The sequence below is a fragment of the Drosophila takahashii genome, chromosome 3R, assembly GCF_030179915.1.
Source record: "Drosophila takahashii strain IR98-3 E-12201 chromosome 3R, DtakHiC1v2, whole genome shotgun sequence".
NCBI classification, from domain to species: Eukaryota; Metazoa; Arthropoda; class Insecta; order Diptera; family Drosophilidae; genus Drosophila; species Drosophila takahashii.
Genome location: NC_091681.1, coordinates 33183638 through 33199919, shown reverse-complemented (window position 1 = coordinate 33199919; position 16282 = coordinate 33183638). Strand labels below are relative to the sequence as shown.

General features: G+C 42.9%; 3 protein-coding genes across 4 annotated transcripts; 1 reads left to right on the top strand and 2 right to left on the bottom strand.

The window, feature by feature from the left end:
* Positions 1-152: 152 nt before the first annotated feature.
* Bin1 (histone deacetylase complex subunit SAP18) lies at positions 153-909 on the top strand. The gene is made up of 2 exons (XM_017154946.3): positions 153-339; positions 420-909. The coding sequence occupies exons 1-2, from the start codon at positions 274-276 to the stop codon at positions 804-806; spliced, it is 453 nt and encodes a 150-aa protein (XP_017010435.1). The 5' UTR covers positions 153-273; the 3' UTR covers positions 807-909.
* LOC108066419 (proline-, glutamic acid- and leucine-rich protein 1) lies at positions 821-6663 on the bottom strand. The gene is made up of 3 exons (XM_044395609.2): positions 6533-6663; positions 1635-2503; positions 821-1178 (listed from the first exon to the last, which is right to left on the bottom strand). The coding sequence occupies exons 1-3, from the start codon at positions 6551-6553 to the stop codon at positions 953-955; spliced, it is 1116 nt and encodes a 371-aa protein (XP_044251544.1). The 5' UTR covers positions 6554-6663; the 3' UTR covers positions 821-952.
* A 526-nt stretch (positions 6664-7189) lies between these two features.
* Positions 7190-16113, bottom strand: LOC108056215 (organic cation transporter protein). 2 transcript variants are annotated; one of them, XM_017139929.3, is made up of 7 exons: positions 15619-16113; positions 13652-13846; positions 9847-10246; positions 9115-9382; positions 7771-8315; positions 7566-7711; positions 7190-7497 (listed from the first exon to the last, which is right to left on the bottom strand). In XM_017139929.3, exons 1-7 carry the CDS (start codon positions 15982-15984, stop codon positions 7405-7407), a joined length of 2013 nt encoding a protein of 670 aa, XP_016995418.2. In that variant the 5' UTR covers positions 15985-16113; the 3' UTR covers positions 7190-7404. The 2 variants fall into 2 exon arrangements, with proteins under 2 accessions (XP_016995418.2, XP_016995417.2); XM_017139928.3 differs by lacking the exon at positions 13652-13846.
* Between the last annotated feature and the right edge of the window lie 169 nt (positions 16114-16282).

The following is a 16282-nucleotide window of genomic DNA, read 5'->3' as shown; positions in this document are numbered from 1 at the left end:
CGGTTTTTTTTTAACAGAAATGTTAAGATTCACGCTGTTAAGATAATTTGGCACAGCTATAGAAAGAGATAGAAATTGCAACACTTACGCTGCTGCTCTGTTATTAACATAATGTTAAAGCAAACGGCCTCACTTAGAGATGTGCGATAGTGGAAAACCGGAATATTATCCGATATCTTTCAGTCCAAAGGGAAGCCCAAACATTGCAGAAAATAGCCATTTTTGTATTAAAACTCGGGAATTAGGTGCCAAATAAAAGCGCAGGAGGAAAACATGGCCAACGTGGAGTCAATGATTGTGGAGGAGAAGACGCAGGTCAAGCAGATTGACCGCGAGAAGGTTTGTTTGCCCAACCGGCGGGGGAGGCAATGTTTACCTGGAAACTTCTCGGATTTACCTAATTTCTATGACTTTTTCAGACCTGCCCTCTGCTGCTCCGAGTGTTCTGCTCCACGGGTCGCCACCACTCCGTGCAGGAGTACACGTTCGGCAACGTGCCCACCAACGAGCTGCAGATCTACACCTGGCAGGACGCCACCCTCCACGAACTGACCTCCCTGGTGAGGGACGTGAATCCGGACACCCGCAAGAAGGGCACCTACTTCGACTTTGCGGTCGTCTTTCCCAACTTCCGGAACAATCACTTCCAGATGCGCGAAATCGGAGTGACCTGCACGGGCCAAAAAGGCATCGACGACAACAAGACGCTCGCCCAGGCGAAATTCTGCATCGGGGACTTCCTGGACATCTCGATAACGCCGCCCAACCGACTGCCACCCACCGCCAGGCGCCAGCGACCCTACTGATGATTACATTTCAATCTATTCTAATCGTATTTAATCTTTCACTTGACACTCAATGGAGTATGGACATAATTATAAGTGGAATACACACAAGTAAGACGACCTACGAGCTGCTTGACTTAAGGGACTATGATGTGGGTAGTAGTATCTCAGTTCCTGTAGATGCCATTCGGGCGCTTCGACTTCTTCTTGCCCAGCTGCGTCATATCGATCTCCAGGCCGTTGGGCAGCACGGCGCGGTTCTCCTCGTAGTTGATGAACCCGTTCTCCTGCAGCTCCTCCTCGTTGTTGCGGTTGTTGGGATCGCACTTGATGCCCGTCTCGTAGTGGTACTCCCGCTTGTTGCCGTCGGGGTCAACGTAGCCATAGGTGCCCCTAATTGGAGGAGAAGAAGGGTTATTTGCTTAAGTATTTCATCTAAAAGAAGAGACTATCTAATACCCGTGACTCGGCTAAAGGGAGTGCAAGGGAGATGGACATATAAGAAACTTTGATTGCGCATAACTTTTTAGTGAATGGTCCGATTTGAAAAATGTCTTCTACATTTCGATAGGTATTTATAAACACTATAAAATTGCATTTATATATTTTTAAAATCTTAAAAGATGTGGCCGTTAGACACGTTTGTGGGCTTTAGAGGGGGCGTGGCGCTCGGCTGAAATAAACTTGCGCTGCGTAGGAAGCCCAAGAATATGTGTGGGAAATCTGAACCTTCTAGCTTTTGTAGTTTCCGAGATCTCAGCGTTCATACGGACAGACAGACAGACGGACATGGCTATATCGACTCGGCTAGTGAATATATATTATCCCTTTCTTCAAAGCTTTACTCACTTGGTAATGCAATCGGTGCCGATCAGCTCCTCCTTGAAGGAGCCATCGTCGTTCTCGTAGCCCCAGGTGATGCTCCCATCCTCGTTCTCCTCGCGCCACTTGCGAATAGTCTGGGAAACGGGCTGGCGGCGACGCTGCTGCTGCTGGTCGACGCGGTCGTCCTGCAGTTGATTCTGATCGATGAGGGGACGCGGCTGAACTGGCTTAGGGCGCGGCCGGGCCACAGGCTGTGGTGCTGGTGGCTCAGGACGCAGGGCAGCAGGCGCCGCTGGTCTCGTTCGGATCACAGCCACTCGCTGTGGCTGCTGAGGAGGAGGTGGTGGTGGTGGCGCTGCTGCTGTGGGAGTGGGTCGCTCCAGGCCGAATCGCTGCGAGTTCTCAAACCGACCGATGCCGAAGTCGTTAAAGGCGGCGGGACGATTGAGAGGCGCTGGAATCGAGGGACGTTCGGCGGGAAAGCGAGCAGGAGCTGGTAGAATAGCAGCCGGCTGGGAGTCCTCGTTCTGGAGGAACTGCTGCACTGGCGAGGGTTGCTCCACGGGTTGCTGGCCAGCCAGGAAGGCGGCCGCTGCCTGCTGGAACTGCGATTGCTGGGCCTGAGCCAACTGCTGTTCCCGCAAGAGATTCGGCAGGAATGGCTCCGGCTGCTCATCCTCCGCCGACTCAGTCACGGGGCGTGGCTCCTCGAGGGCGATGCGTTGCGTCACCGCCGGCAGGATGACATTCTGACGGAGGGAATTTCCCGGACGACGGACACGCAAAACAGGCTGCCGGTGGGGCACTGAACCAGGTGATGGCACTGCTCCGGGGATGTTCAGGCGCTGCGGATAATTCTGGGCCTCGGCCAAAGCGAGGGCGCTGCAAACGAGCTGCAATCGGATGGAAAATGGAAAAAATGGAAGTCATTAGTGCCGTCCATTTAGGGATCAACTGTGTCAATTGCCGGAACAAGGCGTTACTTTGGCGACAGCATGCCACACGTGGCCAATTTGCCACTACCTGGTATCTCGCTTAATTATTTCTATATGGTCAGTTTTGACTTGTTGTTCGCCCCATGGCTTCTTAGAATTTTCATCACCGCTCGACGGTTTTGGGGGTGGAATAGAAATACCATCGAATTGCGATTTACTTATTTGGAACCCTAGTGGTCAATGGGTTCATAGAGGAATAGGAAAACTATTTTATTATAATAATATATAATATATTTTTTGGATTTCCGTTGGGGAGGTAAAAAGGTCTACAGATACTTTAAATTACAAATCTTAAAGATGTTGGGTATATTACCATTTTTTTTTACATTTGAATAAGAGGGTAAAATGTTTATATTTTTTCTGTAAAATTTCCTTGCCTTTTTAATAACTTTAACGATACAATTAAATTGAAAAGCCTTTATCTTTTTAAATAACTTTATATACAGATCTTTATAATTTGTTAAGAAACTGTCCGCTATTTCTCATCAACTCCCCCATATTAATAGTTAAATTCCAAAAACTACCTATATTTTTAGCATTCCTCGATTAATTAAAATGCATTTTGGGACTGGTAAAAATATCTCCACTTGCCGTCACACTTTTGTGGCACTTCTTGGTTAGCTGCTCGCCTCACACCTCCGTAAACTGGTTTAAAATTTATCAACCGCTTATGTACTGCCGCAGCAATTTGTAATTGTAACGGTGTGCTGCCGCCGCCACAGCAACAACAACAACAACAATTGTGGCAATACTGTAATGGTTGTAAATGTAGCACATAAAACAAATCGCGATTTTTGCCCCACCTCGCTGCCGATCGATCATAAAAGCCGATTCCAAAAAGCCAAGACAAGCCAGAGCCAAAGCCAAAAGCGAGACCAAAAACAGTAGAGAAAAACCGAAAACATTTCAGTCTTTTGCCGTCTGGGTTGCGTAATTTGCATGGCCGGAGTTATGCGACTCTCGTGGCGGCATGTAGCATGTGGCAAGCACATTGGCCAAAAGTTTCCGGTTCGCGAAAGAAGTCAAAGTCTAGGACAAGTGACCGACCGCCTAGTCGTATACTTAATTTTTCTTTTTTTTTTAGCACGATGTTTCGGTGTTTCAACTTTTAATTAGTAGCCCCTGTTATTACACAATTCTTAAGAGGGAGGTGAAGTGGAGGGTTTATTTTAGCCGGCTTATGGGTTTTTGCCTTTGGTTTCGGTTTCCATCTGGCCACAGATCAGATAACTTTTTGCCCCACTTCATGAGGTAGCTTATATAAAAGAATTACTGGTTGGGGAAGTGAATAAAAGTCAATACGGAATTATGTTTTCCATTAAAGTTCTTGACAGAATTGGAAACCCGAGTGGGGAATTAGTTTGAAATTGGTGGTCATTTGGGAATTAATATTTTAACCAATTCTGTAATTCACCTTATTTTTTTAATTCTCCTTATTTTTTATGGTTTTTGTTAAGATGTCTTGATATTTGCATTAAAGGGTAATTAGATTAATAAAATAAATAAGTAAATTATATCTGTACATTTTACAATCCTAAGAATAAGTTCTTAAGTATGTTTGATAAAATTTTGCAATTAATTTTTAGCCTAAGCTTAAAAGAGTCATCAATCCCTTAAGTTTAATGTACCTTATTAATTGAATAACTTATTTCCTAGGTATTTATATACCGTTTCCAATCTAAACTGTCGCCCATAATTCAATTGTTCAAACATGAATAACTATTACGGCTTATGGTTTATAATAATCAATCGAATCCAATGAAGCCTTCGGCTCATTCAGATTTTGTTATGCATGCAGTCAACACATTTTTCTGCCCGCTTCTGTTGTTGTTGTACTATTATTATCCATTACTTTCCTGTATCTGAGCCATTGGCTTTGTTTTTTCGCTTTTAGTTTATCTTTGTGTTTGCGTTGTTGACCATTGAAGCCGAACATTCCAGTGGCTTGGCTGGCTGCCCAACTACCTGGTCAAGTGAACTACTTGGCTTTTATAAATTAATGAAAAGCCAGGCCAGGGAGATATGTAGCTGAAACTGAAAAACTGAGCAAGGCCCGCCAGACACTTGCAGCTATTTATTTGGGTGCATTGCTCGGCAGGGGAACTTGATTTGATTTAATTGCCTTTATGACTCCGCCTTGCGTCTGCGTCGCGGTTCAAGGAAACCGAAAAATTTCGTAGTCATGTGTAATGGGAAGGTGTTCCCAACTTCAAGTTGAAACCAAAACCAAAACCAAACCAGGTGAAGCCAAGCCTAGTCCCCAGCTGGATGCAGGCGTGGGTGTTCCACTGGTGGAGCATCATCAACATTTATATCTTCATCATCAGCGAAAGACAACAAAAGATGTTTATGTTCCCGTTGATCTTCCATCATCATTAGTAACAATAACTTGGCTAAGGACTTTTAAGACAACCTTGACTGTCCGAATGGCCATTGACCGAACAACCGAATGAAATCGAAAATATGTCCTATGCCAGCCAGGCATTTTTCTGTTATTTTTTTCGGTTTTTTTTAGCTGGCTGGACTCGTTGAGCTGGAATAGTTGTCAGTGCACTTTCGAGCCGGCTCGGGTCTCTCAAATATGTAACACTTTATGCATGTATAAAGGCTTATTTATGCAGGCTTACTTTATATACCCGTTCATTACGTAATCCCAGCACACTACGCCCAAATGCGTTGCGGTGTGGGCAAGTATCTGTATCTCGGTATCTTTGTATCTGTATCTCTAGCTGCACCTGAATATGAAGCCACTGGAAAAATGAATGGAGTGTGCGTGCCGAGAATTTGCATCGCCTTGGGTGCGTTTTCTGTGGATGTGGATCCCAATCGCCCATAACTAGTTATTAGCTGCGGCCACCAACGACCTTGAAACACATAATATCGGTGCTCGCACAAATAACGTGTCGTGACGAACTGCTCGCGAACAATACTCCCCGAAAATTACCGGCAAATTGAGTGTTTCTTGTCATTAACAATTCATTTTCTGGTCTACATTTTGGCCAACTCATTAGGCCGTATCCACAATTTCGCCAAGGCAATCAATCAATCAAGCAAAAGCGGGAAAATCTGATTAGATACGCTGATTTATGGGGTTTTGAAAGACCATTTAAGATGGAAAATTTTAGAAGGATATATATTAGTTTTAATAGATTTTTCTCAAGTAAAGAAGAAATATTTAGAAATATTTTTTTTGGCTTCGGGACTTTGTATAAAAATAAAAACATTTTAAGGAAGTTAAATTGAATAAAGGTCTCTTAAGCCCGTTTGTTTTGATTGATTTGGTTGATTGTATCGCAAATAATTGTATTTATTTATCACATAATTGGCCATTCATCAGCTTTGCGCAGTAGCCAAAGCCTTTGATAATCTTTGGCAGAACAGCAAATTGAACTCAAGTCAATTGTGGGCCAATTTCGAGAGCCCAATATTCAGGTTAATAATGGAGGTCGGGGGGAATTTTGCAAAGTTAAGGCGGAGCTGGGCTTAAAGCCAACAAATGCTCGTTAAAATTTCTGACCCGAGGGCTTGGTTTGGTAATTCCTCAAACGGAATTCTTGGGCCACACAGTGCAAAGAGAAAAAACAATTGCTGGGCGATTGTATCGCATATTTATGATGTGAGTTCCTTTGTATTGCTCGATCGTTGGTTTTATGATGCCAAACGAAATGAAATGTCAATTGGCCAACATTAATTGCTAATTGCATTGCATTGAGACACAGGTACACACAACAACTCGCGCACTTTCTATAAAATGCAAATACTCGTAAATAAAGTAGTAAATGTATCAATCTGAGATCGAGTGATCTTAAGCTGAAACCCGAACGACCTTGATGGCTGCATATTTATGATTCACTGACATGCTTAAATGGTGACTTGACCGAGAACACGAACACACATATGATCCTTAGTTTCAGGCTTCCAACTTACCGCAATTAGTTGGAGTTTCATAATGGATCTCTGGGCTGGCTGACTCCTCTTCGCTTTTTGTAACACTTCCGCAAGACGAAAAGAAAGCACTTTTGATGTCAGGGAGAACAGAAACTTATTTATCCGCAGGGCACCTGGTACTACTTCTTGGCCAACCGTTGATCGCTCAAATGCTGGGCCCGCCAGGTGCGCAGGCGGCTTTATAGCTCCTGCTCCAACGCCAATCGGAGCTTTGGAAACAGCGGTGGAAAATTTATGTGCGGTGTGTGTTTGGCATGGACTGAAATAAACCAAATGAAATAAATGACCGGGCCGAAAGTGGAGCGCATCTCTCGATGAAGTAACGAAAGTGACAGGGCTGCCTTCTTTTTTGTTATTTGCACTCTTTTGTGGACATGAGAATTGCGGTGTTCGATCAGCTCCGGGAACGTGATATAGTTTTAAATTACTTTTACCGCCTTTAACTGTTTCCATTTAAATTCAATGGGCTGGCAACGCTGCTGCTCAAGCTTAAAGTTTACGTTTAACGAAAGGAAAGTCTGACCAACAGAGCGTATGCGCAATGGTTGGTGTATTGGCTAGAATGGGTTATAGCAAAGTTAGTATGGCTTCCAACCATTCCTATAAAAATTAAAATTCCATAATAAAACTAATTCCTTTTGCATATCATAAAAATACTGCGTTTTTAATGCAATGAAAATATAAATAAAATCATATCAATTAAATAAAATCATAGTTAATGGGTAGAATGAGAAAAACGATTTAGTGCGGGTGCGCAAAGTCCCCCAAAATAGGTCCAATATATATCACAGTTAGGCATGTCATAAAACGGAAGGTCAGCTCCTCTAAAAATGTCCAATTCCCGATCCTGGCTATTCCACATCCTTCATAAGGCTGATGGCAATGGCGCCAATCAGACCGCTTACTCCCATAACATTCAAGGGCAGCAGGGGATCAATGTGCTCCTATGATATGAAGATGAGAACAGATTGGTAAAATCAAGATATTATAGGTAAACGATTTGAGAACCCACCAGTTGCCAGAGGAAGGGCACAAGGATTAGGGCCACTCCCGAGGCCAAATTGCCCATGCCAACGCCAAAGTTGCGAACGATAGTGGGATATTGCATTGCAGTGTAGGTGGGAATAATGGCGTTGTTGGCTCCAATAAGGCACTTGGCTGCAAGAGGAGATTGTTACTCCCTTATCATTAATGAAATTCACAAGTTAACTACTTACCTATGGTGGCCAGTGCAATCACACCCGTCTGATTCGGCATTAGATTCGTGGCCAGACAGCAGAGACCCGGCAGTAGCATGTAACCAATGAGACTTTTTCGTATGCCAACCTTCAAAACCACCAAGATGCTGATGCAGATGGAAATGGCCTCCACGGATCCCGCCACGGCACTATTGATGTAGATGTTGCCACCCAAATTGCTAAGGTGCAAGGTCAGGCCAAAGTAAATGATGATTAGGGTGAGCCAGATGACCAAAGTGAGGCATGTGGTGCGCCAGTACTTGGCACTAAAAACCACCAGCAGGGGATTCACATGGCTGTGATCGGGTGCCTCTGCTTCGGCTGCCTTCACCTCTTCGCTGGTCGCCGCTTCTGGTGGAGATTGGGTGACCGCCCGAGGAACCGCCGCCTCGAGCGTCTTGCGATAGTTACTGGGCAAAGTGCCGCTGGTCCCATTCATTCGGGCCGCTCGCTCAATTAGCGCGCACAACTCATCCAACCGACCCTGGGCCAAAAGCCAGCGGGGCGACTCCGGCAGCCAAAACCTGAAAAGGAATGGTATCAATGGAATCAATGTCATGCCCCGGTATTTATTGGCCGCTTGGAATTTTTTCATTTGATTTCCAAGAGCGGTCAGCTAATGTGGCTTCCTTTGGCCCGGATAAACACTGAGGAATTTCCTGGACAGGGGTTTTTCTTTGTCCCTGCCGGAATCTAATTGGTCCCACATCCCACGCATTGTGCTGTGTGTTCTCGGTTTTCTGTTGTCAATTCATTTAGTTGACTGGCTATTAGAAATGTTTACACTTTGAAGTTGAAATGCGCTTTGAAATGGACAACAAATAGAATCTAAGAATCTTGTCTGATTTATTGAAGGAATTATCTTATTTTAAGCGGCATATTAAAGAACTTTTAAATACAATTTTAAAGCCAATTATAAGAAGATAATACTTAAAACAAACATTTATATTAGTATTTAAAGATTCATATTTCTATTTTAAAATATTAGCATGCTATAGTCATGCAATTTTAATTATAGCTAATATTTTCTTGAATATTTCTTGTTGGTAAAAATGTGTTCTTAGTATTTTACCAATGCAAAAAAATATAGAAAATATTATTGTAAGTATTTTTTGATTAACGGAAGGTAATACTAATACTAATCATGATTTAATTAATCATAATTTAATTAATAAAAATATATCACTTCAGCGTTTATGAAAAAAGAGCCTAAAGCAGAATGCATAAAAAGACCTCGATTTCCCCCAAGCTGATTTCCCAATACGGTTTACCAAATAAACGGCTCATTATGGCATAGGCCCCCTCCCAGGATGCAGAACTTACCAAATTGTGAGCATGATTAGCCAGGGAAAGGAGATGGCCAGCTGGAGGTGCCGCCAGTCGCGGATGAGGTAGGCCAGTCCGGCGGAGAGGACGTACGAGATGGCCACGGGCAGAATGTTGAGAATGCCGATTACGGTGCGCCACCTGCCGGAGACCAGCTCCACCACCAAAACGAAGCTCACAACAGTCACGGTCATTGATGCGAATCCAATTATAACACGTAGCGACATGAACATGGCCACCGATGTTGAGAAGGCCAAAATTCCACCTGCAACGACGGAGAGCAGAGGGGAGAAGTGAGGTGGTAATGGTGGACAAAAGGGTGGCCGGGGGGGTGGTGGGTGCAGAATGTCAGTGGCAAGGTCGGGCACGTAAATAAGAGTGTAAAGTCAATTAAAATCCCAGCCGGGCCAGAGAGCAGGACAAATGCAAATGCAGCTGTTAGCCCAACGATTCACGGACAAAGCTGCATATAAATGACAATTAGAAAATGAATCCCACTCAAATTGCCATGGTCAAAGGAATTCTCGTCCTCTCGGCCCTTTTTTATTTTCTCGGACTGTTGCAATTTAACCTGAAATCTACACAGAGAAAAATGGGTTCAAACATTATCTTCTTTAAAAAATCTGTTGATTTTGAAGATCTCTTTTCTTATAAAAAGCCTTATAAAATTTTTTATAATTTCTAGATTTTTAAAATTTTGTTTTAAATCAACTTTAAGCTAGTACTTACCGAAAACACTTTGGATAGTGACGAATGCCATTAGGGTGTGCCTTCTGCCAAAGCGATCTGAAATCCAGCCGCTGAGCACGGCTCCTGCTGCAGCGCCTACCAGAAAGCAGGTTTCCACCAGACTGAGGATGTCCCGACCGCAAACCAGCTCGAACTCCTGGACCAGAGTCTTAGCAGATCCTTCCTCGTCGGAGAACTCAAAGTGCCGGCACTGCCGGTAACCCATTTCTGAAGCATTTGCCGGCCAGTTGACCAGCTGATTATCCTCGTAGGTCACCTGGGTGAAGTCCATATCGAGCAGCAGGCAACCATTTGAGGACTGGCTGATATTACGCCATTCGGAGACACTCATCTGCATTAGGTTGTCCGGCCGCGCACACCAAAAGTCTTTGGGAGCAATCTATAAAGTAAAAGTAGTATTGAGAATTTATAAAGATTTATAATCCTTATGAAAATATTAGTTTTAAGTTTACTATTAATATATAGTGATAATAACCAGATTCGCAGACCTAATCAACATTTTCTCAAGATTGCTCTTTTAATTTCTGATAACACATTCTCTTTTTAATGCCATGCAGATGGCGATTTTAAGTCAAACAATTTTAAACTTGTTTCGTTAAATTAACACAAATTTTACTTGTCTAAATTAGCAAACAAATGTCGCAATATAAAGGTTGGTGGCTTTCAAAAGTCCATAAATAACTTTGCATATAGAAATGCTATTAAAAATTGAAGAAAAAACTTTTTCTCAGGATTTGCGTAACAAGTTCTCATAGGAATACGAAAATACTAAAATTTTGAATGTTTCTTGATTCAATTCACGTTTGCAATTACGTGGACTACATAAGACATTATCTTTTTCCAACTTCCATTGCTTCGAGCCAATCAAAGTTTGAAAGGGGAGCTATAAATCGAACCGGAGATTGGAGATCGGGCGGGACTCAATTTAAATCGGTAGTAAACCGTTTAAATTTCTTCCGCATGTTGATTGCGGTTAGCTCGTAGTTAGTTTGTTTTACAGCAGCCCCATTTGTCATTTGGGTTTCGATTGCGAATGTTTCGTGACAGGTTAACACGGCTGAAATTACTGAATCTTGTTCGAAAAAACACGAACAAAAATGTGCGGCCGTCTGATTGATGATCGAATCAATGGAAGCGGCTTATCAATCGCAAAACGGGGAGGCGAAAAGGTTGTTCACCAGCACCACCGCCCACTATACGAAACCCCCTTGATACAACCCATAAACAACTATGTACAACTTACAACAGGTTGATAGCCTCGGCCGACATTGAACGTGCCTCAATTAAACATTTAGCAGGCGCTGCGAGGAAATGGTTTCAAGTTCAAGTTGAAGTGTAACAAGAAAGCGAAACATTTTCAATAATTAATGGCCAGGGAAAAGGTAAGCTTTTCCCAGTGAGGTTTCCTTATTTTTTCACCCGGCTTTGTGGCTTTAAGTCTGGCGACTTTTGATCGCGTGGCAGCCTCTGATGTCATTTGTGGCCGCCGTGGCAGTTGTTCTGTCGCCAGTCCGTTGGTTACATGTCACGTTTCAGGCGAAACATTTGCATAGCGAAACAGACTCTCGACTCTCGGCCAACAATGGAATTCTGTGCCACAACGTGGGCAGTAGTTCTCGACTTTGACTACACGGGGCACATAAATTTCGCTTGATAAATTGGTTTGCAGATATGCACGAGCTGCACCTGAGAGTGCGCTTTATATTAATGACAGCCAGGCAGGCACACTGGGCTAGGCTCTAATTACCCCCAACCCTTCGAGAATTGGATTTAAAAAACTGTATTTTTCGGAAAATATTCCATATTCTATTGATTTATAATAACCAATTCTTCAAAAGCTATCATGTAGGGGACTTACCAGGTCAAGCACCCTGGCTAAGTGCTTGCACAATGCAAATCTTAATTTAGATATTCAACTAATGGCACGATTAGTGACAATACATGTTCTATTGTTTCGGAGTAAGGTAGTGACATATCCGTAATTGATTGGTTCGGAAAAGTTTGAATCGATTTGCATTCAATTGGCTAGGAAAACGTCAGATGAGTCTGTTAACTGAAGCTAAGAATTTTTAGTTAGTCATTGGATTAATTTCCTGGATTCTTATGTTTTGTAAATTACCTTTCTTATCGATAACATTTTTTTAGCATAACCTTTTGCTTCTGTTTAAAACAACGAAATATTTTTAACTGATCTGTTTTTGTGTCCATGAAATTGTTTATATTTTAAAATTCGTGGTATCTTGAATAGTTCCAAAATATTTCTTTAAATTTAAATGATTGTTATTTTTTATTGACAATTATCTCCTTAGAATTGTCAAGGCTTTTTTAATGCCAGATCAAACAAAACGATTCTCTTTTAATTAAATTAAATTTATTCAATCTAATAAGAGGAGGGTTTTGTCTAAAAACATCTGGTTCATCTGGCCTTCTGAGAGATTTTCTGATTACACAAAGCCAGACTGTTAAATATAGTACGACGTCTAGTCTAGGTGCTTATGGGGGATTGTTAACTTAATTGTTACAGGGTCATCCACTGACCCTAGGTGAGAAAGTATTCAAATTGCTATTTTAGATCTAAATTCAAATCAGATTTGGTTTCTCCGGCAGATTGGAGACCAGTGTACCAGGTTTAAGTTGAGTGTGTGGCTCACAGAGGTATTTCTGTGCATTTTATTATTATTGTTTAATTAATATATTTAGACAGTTAGCGGTCAATATTGGCCTGTGGCAGAGTGTAACCTTTCGAAGGCAACCTTGGGCTCGGTTTGAAGTCGGAGCAAACCACCGACACCACTGACACCACCTGATATGGATCAGTTGGGAGTGGAAACTAATTGAAAAGTCTCTAACTGCTCAGCGGGAAATCGTGTTGTCATGGTGTCAGACCGCAGAGCTTAATCCACCGAGCTGTCGTCTTCTTCAAAATAAATAAAACACAAAGCGTGCAATTTGCGGACTTGGCCAATTAAGATAAGGTAATCCAACACGAAGACTGTGTCAAATATATGCCATTAAATCAGTGTAAACAAATCAACGACTTTCGGGGGTTGAGCAGGGTGGTAAACTCGTTTCGGCCTAAGCCAGTTCAAATTTGTTATTACTGCGCTGGCAATTATTGTGTGTCAATAATTAAGCCAGAAGTGGAACAATTAAGGTGGAAGAGTCCAAGGCGCATTTTAGACTAATGAGTAAAAGTTATAACTGAACAATTTTAAATATTTGCAAATTCTTTAATTATATAAAATAAAATCACACAAGTTTCAGGTATCTGAAACATTTTACTAATTAATTTGACAAATATTTCAACTGGTTCAATTAATAAAACACAATTTTAAGCCTTTAATGTTTCTTCTACACATCAATCTTTGTAAATTGAACAGTTCAATAAACACATTAAATGTATCTGATACTGGCAATTCCCGCTCCCAATTTCGCTCAATGAAACTGTATCTTTGGCGGATCAAAAGTAAGTCTCGCAATCAATCGAGAGCGAAAACACGGGCAACAGGTTTGAGCTGAGGCACACACACCTGCAAACGGAGTCACTTGAATTCACGTTATCACAGAAAAAATAAAACGCTGATAACTGACATTGGGGGAGGCTTCGTGTACTATGAACATATGGGTGGGCAAAGGCAAACACAGAACCTTGTCAATTGCGGTTGAGTTGTAGTTGTCCCTCTATACGAGTACACCAGCATTAGCTCGCATTAGTTGGCACATGTGGCAGGCGATGGAGCGCGACGATGGTCTAAGGCCGAGCAATCAACTCAACCCGACTCACCTGGAACACGTAGACGAATATGTGGAAGGTGCAGATGGCCTGGAAGATCGAGAGCAGGGCACACCACCTGGCCTGCCAGGGAGTCAGGCAGCCCAGCAGGCGTTCCAGGAGCTTGGTGTGCAACTGGTCCAGCTCCTCCATATCGCCGGACTCCAACATCGGCGAGGCCTCGTCCGGTCCACTCACATCCGTTAGCTCCATTCTGGCCCGAATTTCGAATTGCAACCGCTTGCCTCTTGCGATGCAAGTCAACTGAGTTAGAATGCTCGACTTTCGAAAAAATATATATCTTATGAAATTCAAATTGGTCTCAGATGCAAGATTCGGCAGGTGTCGAGAGCCGAGAATGCGTGTGCCAGAGAGTTTAAGTCGAGTCTCTGGTTTTCACGCAGGCGCGCCGGTATTTAAGATTTCTGTGGGGGCCCCCGAGAGATAATGTCCAAAAAAATACACACTCGGCGATATTACGATAGCCAAATTACTTGTTAACTCTGTTTCTGTCTTCATGAGTCATTAAAGAATCACTTGATGACTTTATAACTTTTATGGGGAGTGCCTTGACCAACTCCTCCCACAAGGTTGATGCACACTCTGCGACACTTGAATTTCATTTGGTACATCCAGCCAACATAAAGATATTTTTATAGAACCCAACTTTCTTTAGTTCGGCAGCCGTCTAATCTTATCTGCACACGACTGTCTCTATTATTTGATTGGTTCATGTAGATATAGAGGATTCTTTTACAATTGCTTATTGTTTGTCTTCTTTAAGATAACATTATGCTTATCAAGGCGAAAAATAGCACAGAAGCAATCAAAGCAGACCAAGTCGTTTGCATTAAATGTGTTATCAAAAGTGCGCCAAGTTGTTGTCTATTTCGCTACTATTCAATTAGGTTCCTATTGATGATTAAAAAATACTTTTATAGTTCGCGGTGATAAAAGTTTTGATAGACCAGGGTTTGACTATACTAAATCTTAAGACTTTAAAAATGATCTAACACTTCTTCGCTCTTGCATCACACAGCCACTAAGGTTAACCAATCTCTATACTTATTCCCCAATTTATTAACGCTCGATTGGTATAATTAACCTCTGCAAAATAACTGTGCTCAGTTGGTCGAACTTCTTGGGTTCTTGAATGACTATTGCAACTTCCATTGGTTCTTGCCAAGCTCTATTACCCACCGAATCCACCGATCCGCCAATCCGACGATCGTGTGTGTCAAGGTCGCGTGTGGTTTTTGCTTAGCTCCCTTCGATTTGGGGTTACCTTTTGTCAGTCGTCGGTGATTACCCTGATTACCTTAAGCATCGGAGAATCATAGGCAAATAATGCACACGCAACCTGCTCGCCGATAAATGACTCCTAAGTGGCTGTGACAGCCTCCCTGAAAAAAGTTGGTCAAAAGTGCCCGAAGGTCGATCATAGTTTTCGAGGGGCAATTCGAAAAAAAGGTCGAGCTAAGTGGGCCTCAAAAAATGTGTGGCCAAAATTGGCATGCGTGCTGCCGTGATTGTCGGTGGTCGGTTAACTCAAGTGGCAGCCTCTCAAAAAAAAATTGTTATCAATTGTTTTGTATATTTCCACCTTACTCACTCCACGCAAACTCATTTGCTGATAACGTTTTTTCTTTGTAATACCCCCTTACTCTCTTTCGCTTTTCATTCGGCAATTACTTCACTGTCAACACTTCGCATCGATGAGATACACACAGGCAATTAGCCGCCTATTATTAGTGCAAATCACCAACAGACTTTACAGCTATCAATCAATCAATTGCACAATGTTTTCTTCCGGTCTAAACACTAAACAGCCCTGCATCCGGTAAAGGTTTTTTTTTTAGGTGGGTAAAATGGTAGGCTTACCTACCAAAATATTTGATTTTCATGTTTTTTTGGCGACGCAATCAACTGGGCAAATATTTACCATGCCATAAAACCGAAAACCTAAAACCGAAACTCACCTGGAAGACAAACATGAACAGGTGGAAGGTGGTGGGCAGCTGGAAGAGGCAGAGCAGCAGGGTCCACAGGAAGCTCCAGCGGGTGTAGTGGCCCAGGAAATTGGATATCACGTCGCTGTCCGCATCCTGGCTGAGGTCCCTTTTTGGAGGTTGCTCCCTCTGCTCCTCCTGTGCGGCTGGCTTCTTGAGGTCTTCGGAGTAGCGACGAAAGTCCAATGCTATGACACTGATTTCCGGGGTCTTTGGGCCGGGCCTTGTCTCGCGATATCCGCCATACAGGTTCGCCTCCAGGCTGCCCCTGCCCTTGTCCCTCGGTCCGCCCACACAGTCGAAATTCAGGGAACCGCGACGAAGCACGCCACTCATATCGAGGAGTAATATCTATCTATATATCTAGCGATTTCCCAAGACTTCCGATTTTATTGCTCCACTTTTGCGTTTCGATCGATCGATTGGAAATGAATATAAAACCCGCGTCGATCGTTGGTATCTCAGCCGTCGGCGTCGATCTGGAACCGTTAAAAGTTTGGGGGCTCTGTTATAAGCACTCTGTAAATCTGCAAAAGAGCGAAAGCTACGGCCGAAGGCATTGCCAGCATCGAAAAAGCTTAGCTTTAAGCTTCAACTACCCCACGATCGTTCGAATTGGTATAGGTCTTTTCAA